The sequence below is a fragment of the Typopeltis vanoorti genome, chromosome 16 (assembly GCF_054136105.1).
Source record: "Typopeltis vanoorti isolate ZY-2024b chromosome 16, IOZ_Tvanoo_1.0, whole genome shotgun sequence".
In the NCBI taxonomy this organism is placed as follows: domain Eukaryota; kingdom Metazoa; phylum Arthropoda; class Arachnida; order Uropygi; family Thelyphonidae; genus Typopeltis; species Typopeltis vanoorti.
The window spans coordinates 16833743-16857529 of record NC_143564.1 but is presented as its reverse complement, the minus strand read 5'-3'; the positions used below and the strand labels follow the sequence as shown (position 1 = coordinate 16857529).

The following is a 23787-nucleotide window of genomic DNA, read 5'->3' as shown; positions in this document are numbered from 1 at the left end:
GCTGGGACTTAAATTAAAGAGCCTAGTCAAAAGCATTGCCAGTTCCCTTGCACATTCTCACAAAATTCTAGCTGATATACCATCTAATCCCACAGCTGTATTTACACTGAGATTCTGCAATATCTAAGAATCTCCAATTCACTCACCTCTGTTCCCACATTAATGTCTGTCATGTAAACATGAAATGTACATTCTTGAATAAATACTACTTTACATGATGGCTTATTCTTATCTTTACCATTAAAAACTCCATGCCTTTTTTTTTTTTTTAATTTCAAAGAGCCATAGCTCTATAACCACTAATTTATAGGAATTCTTTTAAACTCAAAAACACCTTAATTGTAAGTGCCCATCCAAAGTCTGAAAATCCCAGGAATGCAAAATTCCTTAAGGATTGCAACTCATAGTTAGGAAAATAAATGGTTCAAAGTTATAAGGTGATTGATGAACCCTCTTCGTACCTAAACAGAGGCAATTTATAACAGTGCATGTATAGTATTATTTCAGTAACTTAGTAACATTAACTGAGCATTAAGAAATTAATGGTCATAGTATAATTTTGATTCTGTTCAGATCATCATTTTAGTCCACTCAAAATAAATCACTATATGAGTTTATCTCCTATTTATATCTACATGAAATGTGTTCATAAAATGCTATAAATTATTAAAACTTACAATTTTTACTATATACAGGCCAGTTATTGGTATATTTCTGGCTGCACTTTTGAGGAGGAAATAAGTTTCCAAGGGAGAAAATAACCATAAAAATCCACAAGGCACCCAAACTAGTACTGTTTTCTGGAAGCATCTGGTAAAATCTGGATTTGTTGTGTTCCATGTTAACTCATAATTCTAAACATTAACAGAAAGAAAAAAGTAAATTGATGAAATGTAGGAATACAAAAACATATCTGTACACTGGAGGTAAAGAGCACTATGTCCATTTTTTTATGCATCCGAAGTAAGTGGTTACTTGTCCACTTAGTACTCTTTACCTCGATACCATGATGGCACATAGCACCCCTTTCTAACTGGCTAATCCGCTTATTATTACACACAGAAGACAGTGCTTTGCACAACTGAAAAGAGCATGAAACAAAACATTAAAATATATCTAAAACTCAATTCCATAAAAAAGTGGACATAGTGTCATTTACCTCCAGTGTACAGATATACAAAACCTATACTAAGAACTAATTTGGAATAATAATCACGTTTAAAATAAATTCTACTTTCATATTAGAATTATAATACATGATTGCTTGATAATTTATAACATAATACATCCATTTTTTTTTAAGCTACAATCTAATCTAAACATCACTTAAAATTATTGTGATTAAGAAAGAAATAAGAGAAACACAAGCAATAAATCAACTGAGGATATTACTACATACATAATTCAGGTATAATGAGGATGACATCCTGATAGGAATAGAGATGAAAGGGTATGATGTGTTTTGTGAGGATAGAAGGGGTAATGTTGATGATAGAGAAAGAGTTATGTCCATACAAAGTAGAGATGCAAGAGGGAAATAGTGCCAGTGGTTTTGAGGCAGTATGGTGTGAGATAGAGGTGAATGGAATCAAATACTTGGTTGGATGTTGTTATAGACCAGGTAATGTGGATGGTGGCGATAGTGAACTGTATAATCAAATTAGTCAAGCAAATAAGAAAAGGGTGGTCGTAATGGGCGATTTTAATTATGGCAATATAGACTGGAATGATGAGATAGCAACTGGAAGTAAAGAAAATGAGTTTCTTGAGTTTTTGAGAGATAACTACCTCAGACAGTATGTAACAGAGGGCATGCAAGGATTGAGGGTCTTGGATTTGGTCATCTCATCAAAGGATGTAATTATAAATGAGGTGTCACATCATCCACCAATTGGTGAGAGTGACCATGAGGTGATTACCTGGGTGGTTGCTAGCAGTATGAGGACCTCTGCAAGAAAAGGGTATATGTGGAAGAACTACAAGGGGGTGATTATGAAAAGCTCAGGAGACAGCTTGCGGGTGTGGCATGGAATGAGGAGTTAGCTGGAAAAGAGATCAATGCAGCTTGGGGGATTTCGAAAACTGTCTGGTAGATGCAATGTCTAAGTGTATTCCAAGGGTGAGAAGATTAAATAAGGTAGGTGTGAGATGGATGAATAAAGAGATTAAGCATGCGACAGAGAGAGAGCATTGTCGAGGCAGCATAAGAGAAGTGGAAATAACCTATTTCATGAGGTCTACAAAGACCAGGCAAGGAGGGTGACTTGGTTGGTGAGGACAGCTACAGAGAGGTATGAACAGCAGTTAGCTAATGAAGCCAAAAAAGAATCCTAAGGAGTTCTTTCGATATGTAGCCAGCAAAGGAAAGAATGATTATGGAAGGATGACATTGATAGGAGAAAATGGCATAAAGACAGCTGTTGCAGAATGTGTGTGGTGGGGACTTAATGAGCAATTCAATCTTGTGAATGTGACTTCATGGAGAGATTGAGAGCAGTTGATGATGTGGAGGAGAGATTGACTGTAAGTGAGCAAAAGGTGTATGGGGGAGTTGAGTAAACTAGATGTTAATAAGACTGTGATACTTGATAATATATCGCCACGTATTCTGAAGGAATGTGCCAGGGAGTTCACACCTGTCTTGACATATTTTTTTAATACGAGTCTTGCACTTGGTCAAGTCCCTAAGGAGTGGAAGGAGGGCAAGATTGTGCCACTTCATAAAGGAGGTGATTGAACTCAACGTTCAAACTATAGGCCTATCTGTGTATCAAGGTGTTGTGGTTAAGTTGTTGGAGAAGCTTGTGAGAACCGGGATCCTGAGTTGGGTTGACAACAATGGTATTATCTTTGATGGGCAGCATGGATTTGCTAAAGGGAGGTCATGTTTTAGTAATCTACTTACTTATTACAATAAAGTGACTAATTCCTTGGACAGAGGAGAAGGATACACAGTAATATACTTGGATTTTGCAAAGGCCTTTGATAAAGTACCTCATGATAAATTGATAGTCAAACTAGAGCAGATGGGTTGGATATTAGATTAGTGCATTGGATTGGAGACTGGCTATCTGATGGGTATCAACAAGTTGTGTATGGGGGAGCGATATCCAGGAAAAGGAAAGTCACTAGTGGAGTGCCTCAGGGGTCTGTTTTGGGGCCATCACTGTTTAACTTGTATATTAACGATATAGGTGAAGATTTGGATGGAGATATTCAGTTGTTTGCAGATGATGCAAAGTTGGGATGAACCATGAAGAATAGTGAAGATGTTGTGGCCTTACAAGAAGACTTGAATAAATTGAGTGATTGGGCACGGAATTGGAGATGTGAGTTCAATGTTGCAAAATGTAAGGTTTTAAAATTTGGAAAACAAAGATGGGATGCAGAATTTATGCTTGGTGAGGATATATTGTTGGAGGTGGAAGAAACAAGAGATCTGGGGGTGATAGTGGATAAGGATCTGAAATTTAGGGGACACATAGCCAAAATTGCGAATAACACAAAGGCTTCTGGGAATGATGCAGAGGATGCTGACTTGTAGAAGTAGGGAGATTCTTGTTCCGATGTATAAGGCTTTGATTAGGCCATACATGGACTATTGTGCCCAGATTTGGTCACCTGGTTTTCAGAAGGATGAAGAGATGTTGGAAAGGGTCCAAAGGCGATTGACAATGGTAGTTTCTGACCTCTGGAATGTCAAGTATGAGGAAAGATTGAGAAGATGTAACTTGCAGAGTCTGGTGGACAGGAGGAAGAGGGGAGATATGATAGAGACCTACAAGTTATTAAGTGGTTGTTATAGGATCAATGCTGGAGAGGTTCTACAGAAAAATAGTGGGAGATCGGGGGAGAACCAGAGGTCATCCTTGGAAACTGTATAATGAGGGTGTGAGTAGGGTAGTGAGAGGCAGGTTTTTTTTGTGCAGAGTTGTGAATGATTGGAATGCCTTGGCTGAGTGTGTGGTGTCTGCAAGGAGTTTGAATGTGTTCAAGGCACGGTATGATGAGCTGTGTGTGTGATAAAAGGACCTCCCAGATGAGTCTTTGACTCCATGAGGTCTTGGGGTAATAATAATAATAATCCCAAAGCTTAAGTTCTGATATGATATTAAGTAGTATTCTCAAATAATCTCTATCACTCTAATATACTGTGGCACAGAAAAAAGTATATTAAAATTTAAGTATTTAACAATGATTCAACTTGCAGTGGAGTTGGACAGTATTGTAAAGAACCTTGATGTTAATATAACTAAGGTATTAGATAGTATATCAGACAGTAGATCAGGTCAAGTATTACAAGGTGCTAGGGAATTGGCAGTGCATTTCACCATACTGCTTACGTATCAGCTGTGGGTTAGCCCATGGGGAGGTGGTGGTGGGGGGGTGAGGAATGAATGAATAGTGTAAATGAATTTAAGAGAAGGTATGACAGTTAGTCTGGATGATTTATAGCCTCCATCGATGAGTCCTTGACTCCCTGGAGGTCTCATATGATGATGATAACAATAATAACAATATTGTTGTATATGATCCAACACATTTGTCACATTATCATAAAATGCAAACAGACTGCTAAAACAAAAAATGATATTGCAGAGAATCCTCTGTACGTCAACCAAATCCTGTCAACCAGTTTCTCCAATACTTTGACCACAACTGCAAACTAGTCCATAACTGGAAACTTCTGTCCTAGAACCATGTTTGTGGAGTGATGCTATTTTGCCTTCTTTTCAATCTCCCTAGGAACCTTTCCCACTGTAAGACTTTGATTGAATAACCAGGTCAAGGGTATGGCTAATTCTTGTGCACATTCCTAAAAATACATGGTGATATGTCATCCACTCCCACAGTCTTATTATCATCTAACCCAAGCAATGCTTGATACACCACTGATTCTTCTACGACTAATTCTCCTAATATTTGCCTCTCTTCTGCATGCTGCACAGCATCATTTACAATAGCAACAGCATAATATGAACTGATAAAGCACTCGTTAAATAACTCCACAACATCCGTTACTATGGTTCATTTTATTACCACTATTAACTATCCACCAGTGTAACTCTTCCATAATAATTCTTTCTCGTGCTTGCCATGCAGCCAAAGAATTCCCTTTGATTATGTTTGGCCAGACAGGCCATTGACCTTTTTTTTTTTTTTTTTTTAACTATGCTTGTCACCTTTCCAGCCTACAATTTATATTCCTCGTGCATCTGTTCACTTTGAATTGTCTTGTACATCATCCATAACATCTTATACCACACTACCTGCTTGATTTCCTGTTAATCTATCTAACTTCTACTCTATTTATTAGCATAACTCTTGGTATACAGTTATGCAATGCATGTATCATATGTATTGAATTCCCATGCTCTATCAACATTTTTTTTTCTTCCGAGACTAATCAACCCATGATACTAATGCTAGTTGAATGCAGAGCATCTCAAAATTACCCACTTTATAATTACACAAATATATATATTGTCCTGACAACTTTCTTCTGTTTGACAACCTAACAAAACCATACCTGTTAACCCAAATCTGATAGCACAGATAATCTGAAAGTAATATAGATAGTAATATAGATAGATAGATAATCTGATGGTCAATAGTAAGAAACTCGCCTCTTGTCTAACTGGAAGCTATGTCTTCTGGTCCCTTGCAAAGACCAATAAATGCAACTTATGTTTGCTTACACTTCCCTGCCCCCTTCCATCCAGATGCAGACTTGTGGCATTACTCTTTCCTCTAACCCCTGCACTTAGACAAATCACTTTCAATATCATACCAAAAGCAGAGCATTTTATTCATCTTGTGGTTTTGGGATGAAAAGACATGAGAAGAATACTAAACAACTTGGACATTAAAAAAGTCTTCTGGCACCAATGGTACCTCTCCAAATGTACTCAAATGTTGTAACCAGAGTTTACACCTGTCCTTTATCATCTCTACAATCTTCTATGCTCAGCTGACACTTATCCCAACAGTGAAATAAGCATTCCGACCTATTCCAAAAAAAGGGAGGTAAAAGTCTGCCATCACCTCAATCCTCTCCAAAATAATAGAGAATGTCATCAACTTCTTCACGATGTAGAGTCCCAACAGTTAATCAGCAGCCACCCAGTATGGAAATAATCTCTCATTCTCTCACAGCCAATTAACTTACAAAATAAATCTTCATGTATCTGATGCATCCTCTCACCAATTTATATGCTTCAATCAGATAACGTCCTTTTCCTCCAATAAAGAGGAAAAGGGAGGTCCTGCCCCAGAAATTTATTCACATTTTATAATAAGGTCACAGCAGAATCGTGCTGCCTCGTTTTGACAATTATGAGTTAAGCAGAGGAGCGATGATAATGAGTGATATGATTGCAAGAATGTGCAAAAAAAGAGTCTGGAATTTGTTGATGTCTGGAGTGTGTTTGAAGGCAAAAGACAGCTGTATACAGAGATGGGTTGCATCTGAACATGGAAGGTCATAAGCGATTGAAGAAGTTACTGTTTTCTGAACAAGTTAAAGTGGGCAGAGAAAGTAAAATTGAAAAGGTTGAGTATAAGAGGGAGAAACTTAAGCAGCGATTGTATAATTGTTGATCCTTATTCGTGGAATAAATTGCAGAATAGAGGGGATAAAAATCAGCATGAGACTACTGAAATTAGTGACATCTTTATCAGTTCTAAAGGGATACAAGAACTAAAGGGAATCTGCAATTTTTGTATACAAATGCAAGAAGCATTCAAAATAAGAGGGAAGAATTTTTGGCATTAGTCATGCAATCTCACCAAAAGTTGTAGGCATTAGTGAAACTTGGCTGTCAGCAGAAGATGTGGTCACTGGAATTGAATGTGATAGGTACAGTATTTTCAGGGAGGATAGAGAAATAGAATTGGGGGAGGAGTACTGTTGATGATAGCTGATAAGTTTCAGCCAAAGAAAGTAGTATATCAAGATGATAGACATTTGAATGATAGTACATTTGAGGCAGTCTGGTGTGAAATAGTGACCAACACAACCAAATATATAGTTGGCTGCTGCTATAGGCAATGAGTGCAGGGTTAGTGATTATTATGGGGGATTTTAATTATGGTGATATCAATTGAAAGGAGGAAATATCATGTGGCAAAAAGGAAACGGAATTCATACATCTTCTACGGGATAATTACTTGAAACAGCACATAACTGAGGGGACACATAGTGTGAGAGTGTTGGACCTGGTCATTGGTTCAGAGGATGTATGCATAAGTAAGGTGTCTTCATTACCTCCAATTGGTGAGAGCAATCATATGGTATTGACTTGGGAAGTTGCAAAATTTGTGAATTTCTCACTTAAGAAGGGATATATACAGAACTACAGGTTAGGCAATTATAACAAGCTTCGGAGTGAGCTTGCAGCAGTTCCATGGCAGAACATAATCAGGAGAAAGATGTTAGCATAGGGATAAAATCAGCAGGTATCTGAGGAAGGCAATATCAGATTGTGTCCCCATGGTCAGGAAGACAAACAAGGTAGGCACTAAATAAATGGATGAGTAGAAGTAGTATCAAGCTTGATCTGCAAAAAAAAAAAATGTTAGGGAGAATTTACAAGGAGAAAGGCGATCAGCACACCCATGAGCAGTACAAGGCTCAAGCTAGGAAGGTTACCAGCACAGTAAGAAAAGCTAAATCAGATTACGAGAAGCCCTTAGCCAAGGAGATCAAGGGTAATCCTAAAGAGTTCTTCCACTATGTGGCAAATAAAAGGAAGAATGACTTCAGAAGGATAACCTTAGTGGGTGCCGATGGTATCAAGGTGACCAATTCAGATGTAATAGTAGAGTTACTGAGTGATCACTTTTCAAAAGTCTATCACCCAAGTGAGAATATCTCTGTACCTGTAGCAATAACTAATGTGAGAACTGAAGTTAAGAAATCAGAAGTACTTAGTATATTGCAAAATTTAAATGCGAACACTGCTGTAGGTTTAGATGGAATATCAGCTAGGGTGTTGCATGAATGTTCAAAGGAATTGTCACCGCCTCTTACCAATCACCATCTCGGGAGTGGTGGTAAAAGTATTGGAAAAGTTGGTTAAAAACAAAATTTAAGAATGGGTGGATCAGGATATGATACTCTATAGGGACCAACGTGGTTTTGTTAAAGGTCGATCCTGCCTTAGCAATTTATTAACTTTTTATAATAGAATGACATCTGAGTTGGACAAAGGAAATGGCTACACAGTAGTACTTCTGGATTTTGCTAAGGCTTATGGCAGGATACCCCATGGAATAAAAAAAATAATAAATTTTAGCCTATTTTTTCTATCCACTACCGGGTGAAGGCCTCTCCCATTATGGGAGGTTTTGGGTCTACTGCTCCCATGGTGACCCAGTCCATATTGGGAGAGGACATAACAAACATCCATGCCTATGTGGGATTCAAATCCACAGCCTGTTGGCTGGGAAGCGGATATGCTAACCACTCAGCCGGCATCCCATGGAATACTGTTGCACAAATTGGAGCAGATGAGATGGATACTAAGCTAGTGATATGGATAGGAGAATGGCTCAGGGAGAGATACCAGAAGGTGGTGTATGGAGGAGCAGAGTCCAGGATGAGGCAGGTGACCAGTGGTGTGCCTCAGGGCTCTGTGCTTGGACCAATGTTGTTTAATTTGTACATAAATGATATAGGAAATGGCTTAAAAGGAAATATTCAATTGTTTGCTGATGATGCAAAGTTGAGTAGTGCAATAAAAAATCAAGCTGATGTTGAGAGTTGCAGGATGATTTAAATAAGCTGGTAAAATGGGCAAAAGGAAATGGATATCAGTTCAATGTGGAAAAGTGCAAAGTTATGCATTTTGGGATAAAAAGATTACCAGCTGTATACTACATTGATGAAATGGTACTCCAAGAGATTGATGAAGCTAGGGACTTGGGGGGTGTTGGTAGATAGGGAGATGAAGTTCAGGGGACACATTGCTAAGGTGTCCAAGATTGCACATAGGATTGTTTGGTTATTAAGGAACACACTAACATCCAGAGATAAAGAGGTTATTATTCCCCTTTATAAAGTGTTGATACTTCCACATTTGGATTACTGTGCTCAGGTCTGGTCACCTGGATTCCTTGGAGATGAGGAGGTTGTGGAAAGGGTTCAGAGGAGAGTGATTAAGTTGGTGAGTGATGTAAAAAATGCTCCCTACATTGATAGATTGAGAGCTTGTGGATTGCAGAGGTTGGTTGATAGACTGAGGAATGGGGATATGATAGAAACATTTAAATTACTAAAAGGTTTTTATAAGATTGATGAAGTTAAAATGTTTCAGCTGTGTGATAGTGATGGAAGAACAAGAGGTTATCCCTGGAAATTATGGAAAAGTGTGGTTAACAAGGGTGTGAGAACGAGGTTTTTACCTGGAGGGTGGCGAATGAGTGGAATGCATTACCTGGCTCAGTTGTGAGTTCTTCGTCTTTAAATGAATTCAAGAACAGATATGATATTGTTTTGATAGTTTGGGTCTCCTGCAATGAGTCTACTGACACCATGGAGATGCCCGTAATAATAATAATACTGGACTTTGTAAAGGCATTTGACAGAATACTGCATGGAAAATTATTACATAAGTTGGAGCAAATTGGAATGGATATGAGGTTAGTGGCATGGATGGGGAGGGGGGGGGGGGTGATAGATATCAGAGAGTGGTGTATGGTGGAGTGGAATCAAGATGAATGAGGGGGTGACTAGTGGATGACTAGTACCCCAGGGCTTTGTACTAGAATGGTACAAAAATTAATGATATAGCAAATTTGAGGAGGGGGAGGGTATACAGTTGTCTGCTGATTATGAAAAAATGGGGAAGGCAATAGTTGATAGGATGATTTAAATAAATTGGCAATGTGGACAAAAGACAACGGTTGTCAATTTAATATTGTAAAATGTAATGTAATGCACTTGGCAATGAAAAGCTTATATACTTCAAAACATATATAGGTACTTGATTACAGGAAATTGATGAGTCTGGGATGATGGTAGACAGATATTTGAAATTCAGAGGACATATTGCAAGGTTGGCAAAATAGCTCAGAGGATTACTTGGATGTTGAAGAAAACATTGACAAAGATAGAAAGGTTATTATCCCCTCTTTATAAGGCTAAGGTTCAGCACACGTTGATTGACTACTGTGGACAGATTTGGTCATCACTTGCATTTTTAAGGGACAGGGAGGTGGAGGTGAGGATTCAGAGACAAGTGACAAAGCTGGTGACAGGTCTGTGGAATGTTCCTCATGGCAGAGTTAAGCTGAAAGGCAGAGGAGAGGGAATATGAGAGACATTTAAAGTTATTAAAGATATTATTAAGACTGACACAAAAGGAATTATTCAATACATGGGGAGTAGGGGGGGGAACAAGGGGGTCACACTTGGAAACTGTTTAAGAGTGTGGTTAATAAGAGTGTGCAGGCTGTTTTTTACTTGGAGAGTGGTTATTGAGTGGAATGGATTACCAGAATTGACTGTGAGCACCCAAAAATCGAATAAGTTTCTTCCTCGATGAGTCTTTTGGCTCGGAATTCCCATATAAATTATAATAATAATAAACAAATCACAGAGGACATTCCCATAATATGTTTCTGTCTCAACTCACAAACAAAAAAGTCTTAGTCACCCTCCTCTGGACTACTCTAAGATTTCCTTATTACCCAGGTAAAAAATTCACATAACATCTGCACAAAGAATTCCAGATGCAGCCTGCTCAGTACTTTGACATACAGTGACAATATTACCACCTTATCAGTATCCCTTGCATTATGGTAAAAATTTGAGTACATTCCAACTTCTGCAATGTCTCTTCCGAACTCTGAATGCCCCAAGACATCTGGATTCTTCCAAAAACCTATCCATCTGCAAGTGACTGAATACCTCCTCTCATATCTTTAGCTATATCATCTATAAATACGAGGGTGGTCTGAAAAGTTCTCGGTCTAACAGTGAAAAAACAAATTTATAATTTCAAAATTATTTTTATTTCAACATAATCTCCCTTAAGACTAATACATTTATTTCAATGATGCTCCAGGGCCATTATCTCGTTCCTGTAGTAGTTCTCAGTAAGATCTGCAAAATACCCTTCTACAGCTGCAATCACCTCTTGATTCAAAGAAAAATGCTGATGCAGCAAGGAAGAGTTTTAGTTTTGGGAAGAGAGAGAGAAGTCAGAGGGAGCCAAATCTGGGGAACAGGGTGGATGTTCCAACAATTCATAGTGCAGATCCCTTAATTTTCTCATCGCCAAAGCACTTCTGTGGGCAGGTTCATTGCCCTGATGAAAGATGATTTTTTGTTTCTGCAAACCAAGTCTTTCCTCATGAATTTTTTCTTCTTCTCTGGTTAAAAGATCGGAATAATATTTCCCAGTTATTGTTTTACCCTTTTCAAGATAAGGGTAAAAAAATATTCTATCCACTATTTTGACTGCTGTTTGGATTCTGGCATGTAATGGTGAATCCAAGTCTCATCCATAGTAACAAATCGATGCACAAAATCAGTTTTATTCTTGTTAAAACTCTCCAAGCACTGTTTAGAGATTTTCGTGTGAATGCGTTTTTGATCTGCTGCTGCGAGCAAGCGCAGCACCCATCTTGCACGAAGCTCTTTCATATGCAATTCTTCGTGCAAAATATATCCTGCATGTTCTTTTGAAATGCCTATAGTCTCAGCAATTTCATGCACTTTGACTCGCCAGTCATTCAATACCATATTGTGCACTTGATCACTGATTTCTGGTGTTGTTACCCTTTTTTGGATGTCCTTCAGGTGGATCATCTTCAAGGCTGTTACAGCCATGTTTAAACTTGGCAGGGTGCCACATGATAAGCTGATATTCAAGTTGCAGCACATGAGTCTGGATGTCAGATTGGTCAACTGGATTCAGGATTGACTGTCCGATAGGTATCAGAGAGTTGTGTATGGTGGAACAATATCAAAGAGGCAGAAGGTTACAAGTGGGGTTCCACAGGGCTCAGTACTGGTACCTATATTGTTTAACCTTTACATCAATGACATTGTCCATGGATTGCAAGAGGATATTCAGTTGTTTGTGGATGATGCAAAGCTGGGAAGGATTATTAGTAATAGTGCAGATGTGGTAGCCCTGCAAGAGGATTTGAATAAGCTAGATAGATGGGCAAATGAATGGGGGGCATCAGTTTAATGCAGCAAAATATAAGTTTTTGAGGTTTGGGACACATCAATGGGACGCTGCATACTCTATGGGAGGAGTTAAACTGGAGGAAGTAGGAGAGACAAGAGATCTGGGTTTGATGATTGATAGAAACCTGAAATTTAGGGGACATATTGCAAAGGTAGTGAAGGTAATGCAGAGGACTGCTGCAATAATGAGAAGGAGACTGACCTGCAGAGATAAAATGGTAATCAGTCCGTTGTATAAGACTCTGATCAGACTGCACTTAGACTATTGCTCTCAGATCTGGTCCCCAGGATTTAAAGGGGATAAATTAGGGCATACATACAAATCGGCCCTTCAGAACACACGCAATTTACAGACAAAAATTACTAGTTGTGGTGGTGTTGGAGGTGGGCGGTAGATGGCGTTGATGGAGATGATTCGTAGTAGAGGTTAGGTGTAGAGACAGTTGTAGGTGTCCTCCCGCGATGAGTCTTCGGACTCCTTGGAGGTATCAGGAATAATAATAATAATAATTTTAAGCGCCTCCATAGCGCAATTGGAAGAACGACGGTATATTGCACCCTTCGATTGGAATAGGCCTAAGTTCGATTCTCGTCGCGACGGGAGGAATCTTTATCTGGTCGATTTCAATCGATGGTGAGTTAGCCGATCTCATACGGAGGTAGTAGGGTTTTTTCTCCCGGAAACTCGGGTTTTTCATCCCGCATACATACAAATCGGCCATTCAGAACACACGCAATTTACAGACAAAAATTACTAGTTGTGGTGGTGTTGGAGGTGGGCGATAGATGGCGTTGATTCGTAGTAGAGGTAAGGTGTAGAGACAGTTGAAGATGTCCTCCCGCGATGAGTCTTCTGACTCCTTGGAGGTATCAGGAATAATAATAATAATAATTAACTGTGGAAAGGGTATACAAAGGCAGATAACAAAGATGGTGTCGGGACTGTGCAATGTTAGTTATGAGGATCGACTGAGGGAGTGTGGACTGCAGAGTTTGGTGGATAGAAGGAGGGGTGATATGATTGAGACTTTTAAACTGTTGAGAGGTAGTTACAGGGTTGACACTGGGGAGTTCTTTTGCTTGGTTGAACATCTGGAAGGAGTCATGACAAGGGACCATCCCTGGAAGTTACGAAAGGAAACTGTGAGAAAGAGGGTGAGGAGTAGTTTCTTTGCATGGAAGATGGTTGAACCATGGAATGCATTGCCTGATGGAGTGGTGAGAGCAAGAACGGTCAATGCATTTAAGGAGTGGTATGATAGACTTTACGTTTCCTAGGAGGAACCTCCCTCGATGAGTCTTGATAGACTTGTTTCTTAGAAAGGACATCCCACAATGAGTCTTTTGACTCCATGGAGGCCTGAATAATAATAATTATTATTATCCTTGTCCTCCATGACTCCCATTATCTCTCACTTCCTCTATCTCTTTTAAAGTTTCCCCAACAACTGTATACTTTGCATCCCATCATTTCTTACCAAAAATTTCAAAACCTTATACAGTGCAACATTTTATTTTTCACAGCATTCATGACAACACAAAATGATAAAAAAATAATATTTATGAACTTATTTGCTGATATTTTGGTGGTATTATAACCAGCATCTTTAGAGCACAAAAACAGTCTGTCATGGTACACAAAACAATTTGATATAAGAGTGGGACTAGTTTAAAAAAAATTATAACACCAGCAAAAGTTGGTCAATTGGTAGAGCCTCTGCTATTAATGGCTAATGCAAAAGTTAAGTAAGTTTGACCGCAGTTAGTAGTTGGAAGTGGTCAATCGTTCGATGCTGTTGGCACACTCTCGAGTCTTTGGACTCCCTGGAGGTGTCACATAATAATAACAACAGATAACACAAGAAATTAAAGTTCTAATTAGGTGCCATCTATGTTGGAAAAAGAGAGAAAACAAATATTAATTAGATCCTAAAATGACTATCTCCCAGATTTTTGGTTAAATTGTAGCACCTTTGTTTTCTTCCAATTGATCCTGCGTGAAATGGTATCCAAGGCATGGTCTGCTAGACCTGACTTGTCATAATGATAGTGCCGGATCTATATGTTCACCAAGGCAGATGTCAACAGTTCTTTCTGTCTGTCCATTGTAGGCCCAGACACAAGAATAGGGCACCTCATAAACTTTATGAAGTGTCATGTTCTTGTGTCTTTATAAACTCTAGCAGACCATGCCTTGGATACTACTTTACACAGGATAAATTAGAAGAAAACAAAGGTGCTACACAGAAGTCATAAGTCAGAGAGATTGTTTTTGGAATCAACAGAAGCTTTAAAACACTTGAAACCTAAACAAATATGGTTGTATAAATTTGCCAAAAATCTGGGAGACAGTCGTTTTAAGATCTAATTAATATTTGTTTTTCTCTCTTTTTCCAAAAAAATGATGCCTAATTAGGACTTTAGTTCCTTGTGTTGTCCATTACAAATTTTTTAAACTAGTCCCACTGTTATAACAAATTGTTGTTTCATGTACTGTAACAAACTGTTCTTATGCTCTGAAGAAGCTGGATATAATACCAGTGCAATATCAACAAATAAGTTCATAAATATTATTTAAGTTAAGGGATATTACATCCCATATTGTTTCTTAGCCGAATAAGAAACTCAAACAGTTTCATGCCGAATACAGAAACTATATAAAGTTCGGCGATTCCAAGCGCAAGCAAATACCTGGATAGTGCAGCACCTGACCGGCTAAGTTCACGTCGCTGAATTGAAGCCATTGGCTCTTCATATAATTAGTCATAAATATTATTTTCGTATCATTCTGTATTGTCAGCAACACAAAATAAATAACACGTACCATGGACACATAAGCCTTTCCACAACTTTGCAACATTGAACTGATAGTTCCACTTACCTGCCATTCATGCAATCTATTCAAGTCCTCCCATAAAGCCATAACATCTGCCTAACCCTGCATTGCTCTCCCCAATTTTGCAACATCTGCAAACAGTTGCATATCATCCATTATACCCATCCCAATATCATTATCATTAATATACAAATTGAATAACAATGGTCCTAAAAACTGACCCCAGCAGTACACCACTAGTGACCTTCCTCTTTTGGGATACTGCATGCCCATAAACAAGTTTCCGATACCTGTCTGACAGTCAGTGAATGATACAACTCATAAGTCTGTTATCCAATCCCATCTGTTGCAATTCATTTAACAACTTGTTGTGTGGCAGTCTATCAAACTTTTGCAAAATCCAAGTACACCACTGTATATGCATATAATACTGCTGTTATCAATCCACTTCTGTAACCTACTTCTCCAATCTCTCCAGTACCTTCACCACAACTTCAGATATACAGATTGGCCTATAATTCGAAGTCTCAGCCTTTACGCAGTGGAACAATTTTACCCTCCTTCCACTCCCTCCGAACCTGTGCTGTTGTAAGACTCTTATTAAACAGGCATCCAATGCTACAGCCAATTCCCTGGAACATTCCCTTGAGACACATGGTAATATATCATCAAATCCTATTGCCTTACTGACATCAAGGTTATTTATTGTCTCAAATAACTCCTGCTCACAATTAAGTCATCCTCCCCTATGTCCTCTACACTTTAAGTTCCTCATGATTCCACCGTGATCAGGATGAAACACCCTTATAAATTAATCACTGAATACTGCCATTCTACCATCAATACCATAATTTTATGGTATTAATGGTCATACTACCATAATCATTCTTCCTTTCTTCTAGTTCTCGCATATCTAAAAAACTTTCTGGGGCTATTCTTCGCCTATTTGACAATTTCTACTCATATTGCACTTAGGTTTTCCTTACTAACTGAGTCACTCCCTGGCTTGTTTTTTGTACTCTTCATGTAACTGATTATTACTATTATTCATCTTGTACTGCCTGCAAAGGACCTTCTTCTTGCAGATTTCATGCTTAAGCACCTCATTCGTCCATTTTACTCTTACCTTATTCAGCATTTTGACATTCAGAATACATTCATGCATTGATGTTATGTATTTATCAGTTCCCAAGAAGCATTTAGTTCTTCCTTACTGCACAAGTCCTCATTCCATGCTATAGCTCCAAGCTGTCTCCTAAGCTTGTCATAATCACCAATCTTGTACTTCCACATATATCCTTTCATTGCAAAAGTTAGCACATAGCTAGCCAGGTGACCCAGGTGGTACTACATGATCACTCTTACCAACTGGAGGAAAGTGCAAAACTCCACTCACAATTACTTCATCTGATGAAACGATGAGATCTAAAACTTTCAATCCTGGAGTGCCCTCCTTTACGTGCTTTCGAAGATAATTATCTCTGAAGAACTTGAGAAATTCATTTACCTTACTGCCAAATGCTATCTCTTCATTCCAATCAATGCACCATAATTAAGTTTCCTTTGTTCACTAACCTAAGTTGTTTACACATTTCTTCATCACCACCATGAAAATTCAAAAGCCTATGGCAACATTCAACTAAGCATGTCTTCCTGTCATTCTCCACCTCACACAACAATGTCTTATAACCACTACCCCTAATTTCCTCTTTAGTGTTTATCTTATGTGGACATAATTCCCCTACTCTCATCAGCAACACTCTTACCATCCTCCCTTCTTGTCCTTTCTATCCACACAAAAAAACATCATGCCCCCTCCATTTTTGTTCCCATTGGGATTTCAACTTCATTCATCCATGTTTCACTTATTCCAATGATTTTCAGGTGAATAAACTGAATCAGTGAAACAATTTCATCTCCCTTATTTCCAATACTCTTGATATTTGTAAATAAACACAGCTGTTCACTTTTAGGTCTATAACCTCCTGCCCAAGCCACTTGTTGGTTGTGATTTTTCCACCACACCTCTCCAATCACATTTATCACTGCTTACTAGATATATCGCTCAGTCTCAGTATCCCCCACCCATACCATTCCATTTCTATGCTGATCATCCCCATACATACATTCACTACTACTTCCAACATCCACTCTCCCTATGCCATGTCTCCCTGTACATCCATTTCCCTGCTCCTCTTTCATTCCCTCTCTTCATCTCTCACACTACATTGCCAAGCACTTTTGTCACTTTAGATCTCATAAAAAAAATTCACATATATCTGACCATATGATTGCATTTTTATTGATGTATGAAAGTTTTAAGAGTGCATAGTGCATCAATGCTCATCTCAATTGGTCCAATGCAATTAATTGTAGGATAATTCTGAATACTTTAATTTATTAATTAATATAATTTTAAATATGGAAAGCATAAAGGTTAAATGAACAATAGCTATGCTTCATTCATGCATGCCTTTATGTGAGAAGCACAAATGGTTTAAGCTTCATGGTAAGATTAGATTATCATTGGCAAATACTAGAGTGAGACACGGATAATTTGAATTTTGATACGATTTTTAAATACAGTCATATAATATAATAAGCAAATTACTCTGAAAAAGTAATCACTTGAGAAATTATTATTTTTCTGGACTGAACCAAAGAAAGGCTGAAATAACTCCTTTTATTACTTATTTATACACAAGTTCCAACCTCCTTCAACTATAATCATACAATCTGCAAAAGATCTGGCAGAAAATGGGACATCAGTATCATCAACACTGTTTGTAAATATAAAAAACTTGTTGATACTGGTGTCCTAAAAATGTCAGTTCACACCTCATGCATGCAAAACAGATGAAACTCAGAAATCAAAAACAGCAACTCATGACAAATGACAACGTTCACAGTTGGATTGGTTGACACAATAAGCAAGTACAGCCACTGATTTCTAGCTGCTATTGCCTCATCGCTCACCATGCCTCACTTTCTGGATGGTTTAAAACCACAGGAACACTAAGAATTTGACCTGCTGTGGCATGTGTATATCTGTTCAACGGGCTGAAAGGAGTCTGTACTTGTGACCGCAAACCCATAATGGCTCACAAAAAGTTAAGCAAGTTTGAGCACGGTTAGTAGTTAGAAGGGGTTTTTCGTTCAATGCGATTGCACACTCTCCCTCGATGAATCTTTGGACTCCCTGGAGGTGTCACATAATAATAATAATAATAACATATATATATATATATTTTTTTTTAAGGAAAATCACACACACACATATAGTTTATATATAATCATATATTTTTTAATTTAATTCTACACGATCACCTCTTCCTTTGCTTAAAGATAGTAAGTTTCTTTCACTTTCAGAAATTACCAATGCACATAACAATATGTCAAGGCAGCTCATAATTGCAATGTGGAACTTGAAGTAATAACACATTCACATTGGGCACAAATTCTATCAGGGTCATACTTTCCCATGGAGTATGATGCAACAAATCATTTCATGCTTTCCGTCTGCATATTAGGAGGGCACAGAACAAATTGTTATATGCACTTTGTAAAAGGTAAAAAGAATCTATTGGTTTTCAGGATATATAAGTAATCAATAATTAAGAAAAATTCTATATTTTGGTGGTATATTTAAATTAATAAATGTGCAGTGCATCAAAATGGTTAGTGTGAGCCTTCCACAATGAGTCTTATACTCCATTTCAATCTATATGTGACAAAAATATTATGACTGGCATGTTTAAAGAGGAAAGAAAGGGAAAAGAAAAAAAAGCATAAATACCAATAAATAATTATGGTATTACAAGGCTATAAATTACTATGGCATGGAATGAATTACATTCATCTTGTAATCTCTAGCTGTGCTTGTGTGCATTCATGATCAACTTGATTTAAGGGGAAAAACTGAATTCCATAAAGCGCTTTTTCTTGAATTTCTTGAAAAAAAAAAAATAATAATAATAATAATAACAACCAATAATAAACATGTGCAAAATGTTATATTAGTAAATGGCAAGAATAAGAAACAGTTTCATCATATTATAATGCATGATCATGTAATTCATCTGGAAGGGGTATGAATTACATATGTGCACTGCATGTTCAGCAAGCAAATTAACCTGTGCAATTTGCTGTGGTTTGTCATATGTAATCAGTTTTTTTTTTAATCTTTTTTTTTTTTTTGCTTTAGCACCTCTGTAATACAACTGGAAGACAGAGTATATTGCACCCTTCAACTAGAAAAAGAACTTAGTTTGATTCTCGTTGTAAGAAGAGAAATCTTCATATGGGCTTTTTCAATTGAAGGTGAGTTAGCCAATCTCATACAGAGGTAGCAGGGTCTTTGTTCCTAGAAACTCTGGTTTTTCATCCCGGTTGACACAGAGGTAAATCTTTCATGAAAAGATACATTATTTACAGACGACATATACTACTGGTTGTGGGTGGTAGATGAGGCTTTGTATTGATTGTAGTGGTGTCATGTAGGTGAAGAATTATGTAAGGGAGACAGTGGAATTGATAGTCCAAGGACTCATCCTAGTGTGCCCTCCTAGGATGAGTCCTTGGACTTCTTGGTGTCCTGATAATAATACTCTTACATTCAGTACCATTGTTATAAGCATACAGAGACAGTTGTAGAAAAATTCACTTAGTTACAAATTAAATTAAATATGACATGAATATGATATGATAATCTTCTTTAATCCTTTACCCAAATGTAACACAAACAGCCTAGTCATGAAGATACATCATGCACAAGCTTTGTTAGCTTAGGTAAAGGATTAAGCAATATAAAAGCTTATCCTAACTAGACAGAACATAATTGCTTGTCATATTTAATTTACTTTGATGAGTAGTTTTGGAAAGACCAAAACAAAACTTGACAGTAGCTCATTCCTTTACTGCACAGTAAAAGAAACATGACAGTTTTATTGTAGCATGAAGTGCAGTACACTATTATTGTTAAGTTTCAAAAAGATCAAAATAAAACTGACAGTAACTCAATCCTTTATTGCACAGCAAAAGTAACATTGGGGTTTTATTGTAGAATGAAGTGCAGTACGATATTATTATTAATATCCCAACACTGCATTTCAAAATAATGGATTAAGGAAATTTAGGCTAAGAATTTATCATTATTCTCTTTGATGAGTCTTCTGACTCCATAGAAAACTGGTGTTAATAATATTCTTTTATCATATTCTTTTATCCCAAGAAAGAATTTTATAGTTTGTTTTCTTTTGTTTTTTTATCACCTAGGAAGTTACATAGTTAAATAAAAAAGTCTGCATTCGAAAATCTGCAGATATCACAGGACACAGGAATGTAATAATAACAATAATAAATAACATATTGACAGGATTCGTGATTTTTCTTTCATAAACAAAATCAAAGAAAATACACAATTGTTTTCTAAAAGTAAAAATAACTATGGTGTGCGTTTTGGACAACGTTTGATTGTATTTTCAGTGACTTCAGGAGTGACGAGAATGGAAATTTTATCCATTTGAACTTGAACATTTACCCTATTACCAGAATATAAAATCACCGTAAGTTATTAATATTATTATTATTTGTGACACCTCCAAGGAGTCACCTACTGTACAACTCTCCATCTCCACCACTACACTGAACCTCTACTTTTTTCTGTAAATTTCTGTAAGTTCAATGGATTGGTTGTTTTATAAAAGTAAAAATGACTATGGTGTGTGTGTATGTTTAAGACAACATTTGACTATATTTTCAGTGACTTCAGGAGTGACAAGAATGGAAATTTTATCCATTTGAACTTGAACATTTACCCTATTACTAGAATATAAAATCACTGTAAGTTATTAATATTATTATTATTCATTGACACCTCCAAGGAGTCCAAAGACATCACAAGAGGACACCTACTGTATAACTCTCCGTCTCCACTACTACACCGAACCTCTACTTTTTTTCTGTAAATTTCTGTAAGTTCAATGGATTGATAAACGAAACTGTTTTTATGGATGCGATACGATTCTGCAAGTTTTTGCCATCCTCCAAACTTGTAGCTCGTAGACACTGCTTTAGTCGCTTAGCGGGTTCTGGCATAATAATAATAATAATTATTATTATTATTTGTCATCTCCAGGGAGTCCAAAGACTCATCGAGGGAGGGCATCCACTCTACAATTTTGTTTCCACCACTCACAATTCACCAATTGACTGCAACTACACCAACGCCATCTACTGCCGACCACCACCACTATTTCCACAGACAATCTCAAATATCCATGCCCATAGCGGATTCGAACCCACAGCCTCTTGACTGAAGAGCAGACACGTTAACCACTCGGCCAGCCAGGTTGGTCATCCACATCTAATTTGTAAAAAATATGCCTGCACGTGCGAAAATGACATGGTGTAGGAGTATGCAAGTTCACATCTAATACATAGCCTGTACAAGACACAGATCGGCATGAACCTTTTAACATTAAAATTTTAACATTAAAAATATTTTATGTTGCCATTTTTTGCAACGAAAGTAACAAAACTATTAACATTAATTGGATTAAAGTGATTACTTGTGTTACCCAACCATTAATGTCTCTTTTTCACGTTCCTCGCTCAATAACATTATTACTTCAGCATGATGTGGATGTGATGGATAGGGTAAAACTGATTTTAAGATTGCCTTTTTTTTTTTTTTTAATCACTGGATAAAAAAAACCAACTAACTTACATAAAAAAAATTCTTTTTAGAATTATGACCGATCGCATTACGATAACATTTAAATAGTTAACAAATATTAGTTTTACATGAAAACTCTACAGACAAGAACTGAAAGTTTTATACCATACATATTGTGAATTTCTAAAAAATATGCCCGCACGTGCGAAAATGACATGGTGTAGGAGTATGCAAGTTCACGTCTAATGCATAACCTGTACAAGACACAGACGGGCATGAACCTTTTAACGTTAAAATTTTAACATTAAAAATAATATTTTAATGTTGCTTTTTTACAATGAAAGTAATAAAAATATTAACATAACAAAGGTTGGTCGATTGGTAGAGCCTGTGCTAATGGCTCAGCAAAAAGTTCAGCAAGTTTGAGCCCGGTTAGTAGTTGGAAGGAGTTCAATCGTTCGATGGGGTTGGCACACTCTCCCTCGATGAGTCTTTGGACTCCCTGGAGGTGTCACATAATAATAATTGGATTAAAGTGATTACTTGTACGCGTTATCTAACCATTAATGTCTCTTTTTCACGTTCCTCGCTCAATAACAATATTACTTCAGCATGTTGTTTGCTGATGTAAAACCTGGAAATGAATACATAAATGTATATGTGTGTGTATAGAAATTAAGCACTTAAAAATCATTTCAGAAAGAAACAGTCATGTAACTTAAGTTGTTTATAGGCCTTGACCATCATGGCTTTTATTTTTACTATGTTACATTTACATGGCATTAGCTGTATAGCTTCACTTCTTATTAATATTCAACTTAAAAGGCATGAGTAGTATTACTGATAACATGAAATCTGAAAAAAAAAAAATCAAATAAGCCTCTGACACTTAATCATAACATTTTAATTCCAGAATTACCCAAAACTGAGATCCACAAAATGCATCCAGAGAACCTACAGCCATATCATCACTCAAAACTGCCACCTATATACTAAAATCCCTATTAATGTAAAATTTAGACAAAATGAACTGAGTGAATTGAAGAAAACTAAGAGAATATTATGAAAATTTAATCACATAATCCTACATCATTTTTCCGTGTAGTAACATTTAAAACTATGATTATAACAATCGCACCTTTCATAAATTGGGTCACACATCATGTAATCCATTAAGCAAAAATATCACTAAGGATTAAGTGCAATATCGCCGGCAAAGGTTGGTCGATTGGTAGAGCCTCTGCTACTAATGGCTCAGTTAAGTGAGTTTGAGCGCGGTTAGTAGTTGGAAGCGATCCAATCGTTCGATGCTGTCGGGACACTCTCCCTCGATGAGTCTTTGGACTCCCTAGAGGTCTCAAAATAAAGATATCATTTAAACAACAATTTTGACTAGGGATACAGAACAATTAAGATTCCACCCAAGAATCTAAGAATAGTCTGTCAGCTGGCGTCGAAAAATATGGACTTTTCCAAGTAATGCTGTTTTTATTATTTTTTTTTGTAGATCATGTGGGTTCACTTCGTCAATGTTTAGTTGCTGTAAATAGTTGGATAGCTTCTTTGAAATTGCACCAAGTGCACTGATAACTATTGGTATGACATTGATGTGTTTAAGCCATAGTCGGCTGACTTCGATTACCAGATCTCGATATTTAGTAATTTTTTCCAGTTTTTTGTAGTTGATGTTGTTATCACTGAGTACTGCGATATCAATAATCCAAAACTATCGATGTTCGACAATTATGATGCCAGGTCTATTGTGTTCCAAATGCCGATCAGTTTGTATTATTCTAAAGTCCCAGAGAATTTTTGCTGTTTCGTTTATCAATACCATCTCTGTTTTATGCTGCCACTAGTTATCAGATCTAGGAAAGCCACAATTATTTTGGCCACTTGATGATGGCGGTATTTATAGTCAGTTTGACTAGCTTGCTGCAGGCACTGATTAGATGTTCTACAGTCTCATCGTTCTAATCGCGTATTCTGCACTTGCTGTTATTATTGATATTCAAAATTTTTGCTTTCATTGCATTAATTTGTAATGCCTGTTCTTGAGCTGCTAGAATAAAT

The 23787-nt window shown here is 37.1% G+C and overlaps 1 protein-coding gene across 1 annotated transcript in view; it reads right to left on the bottom strand.

The window, feature by feature from the left end:
* Window positions 1–22678, bottom strand: part of LOC150097870 (ATP-binding cassette sub-family C member 1-like) — a 626276-nt gene extending 603598 nt beyond the window's left edge. The window contains exons 1-2 of the mRNA XM_090406616.1: window positions 22634–22678; window positions 678–854 (exon numbers count right to left, since the gene is read on the bottom strand). Of these exons, the coding sequence (XP_090262742.1) occupies window positions 678–854; window positions 22634–22678 (222 nt within the window). The remainder of the gene's footprint in view (window positions 1–677; window positions 855–22633) is intronic.
* Between the last annotated feature and the right edge of the window lie 1109 nt (window positions 22679–23787).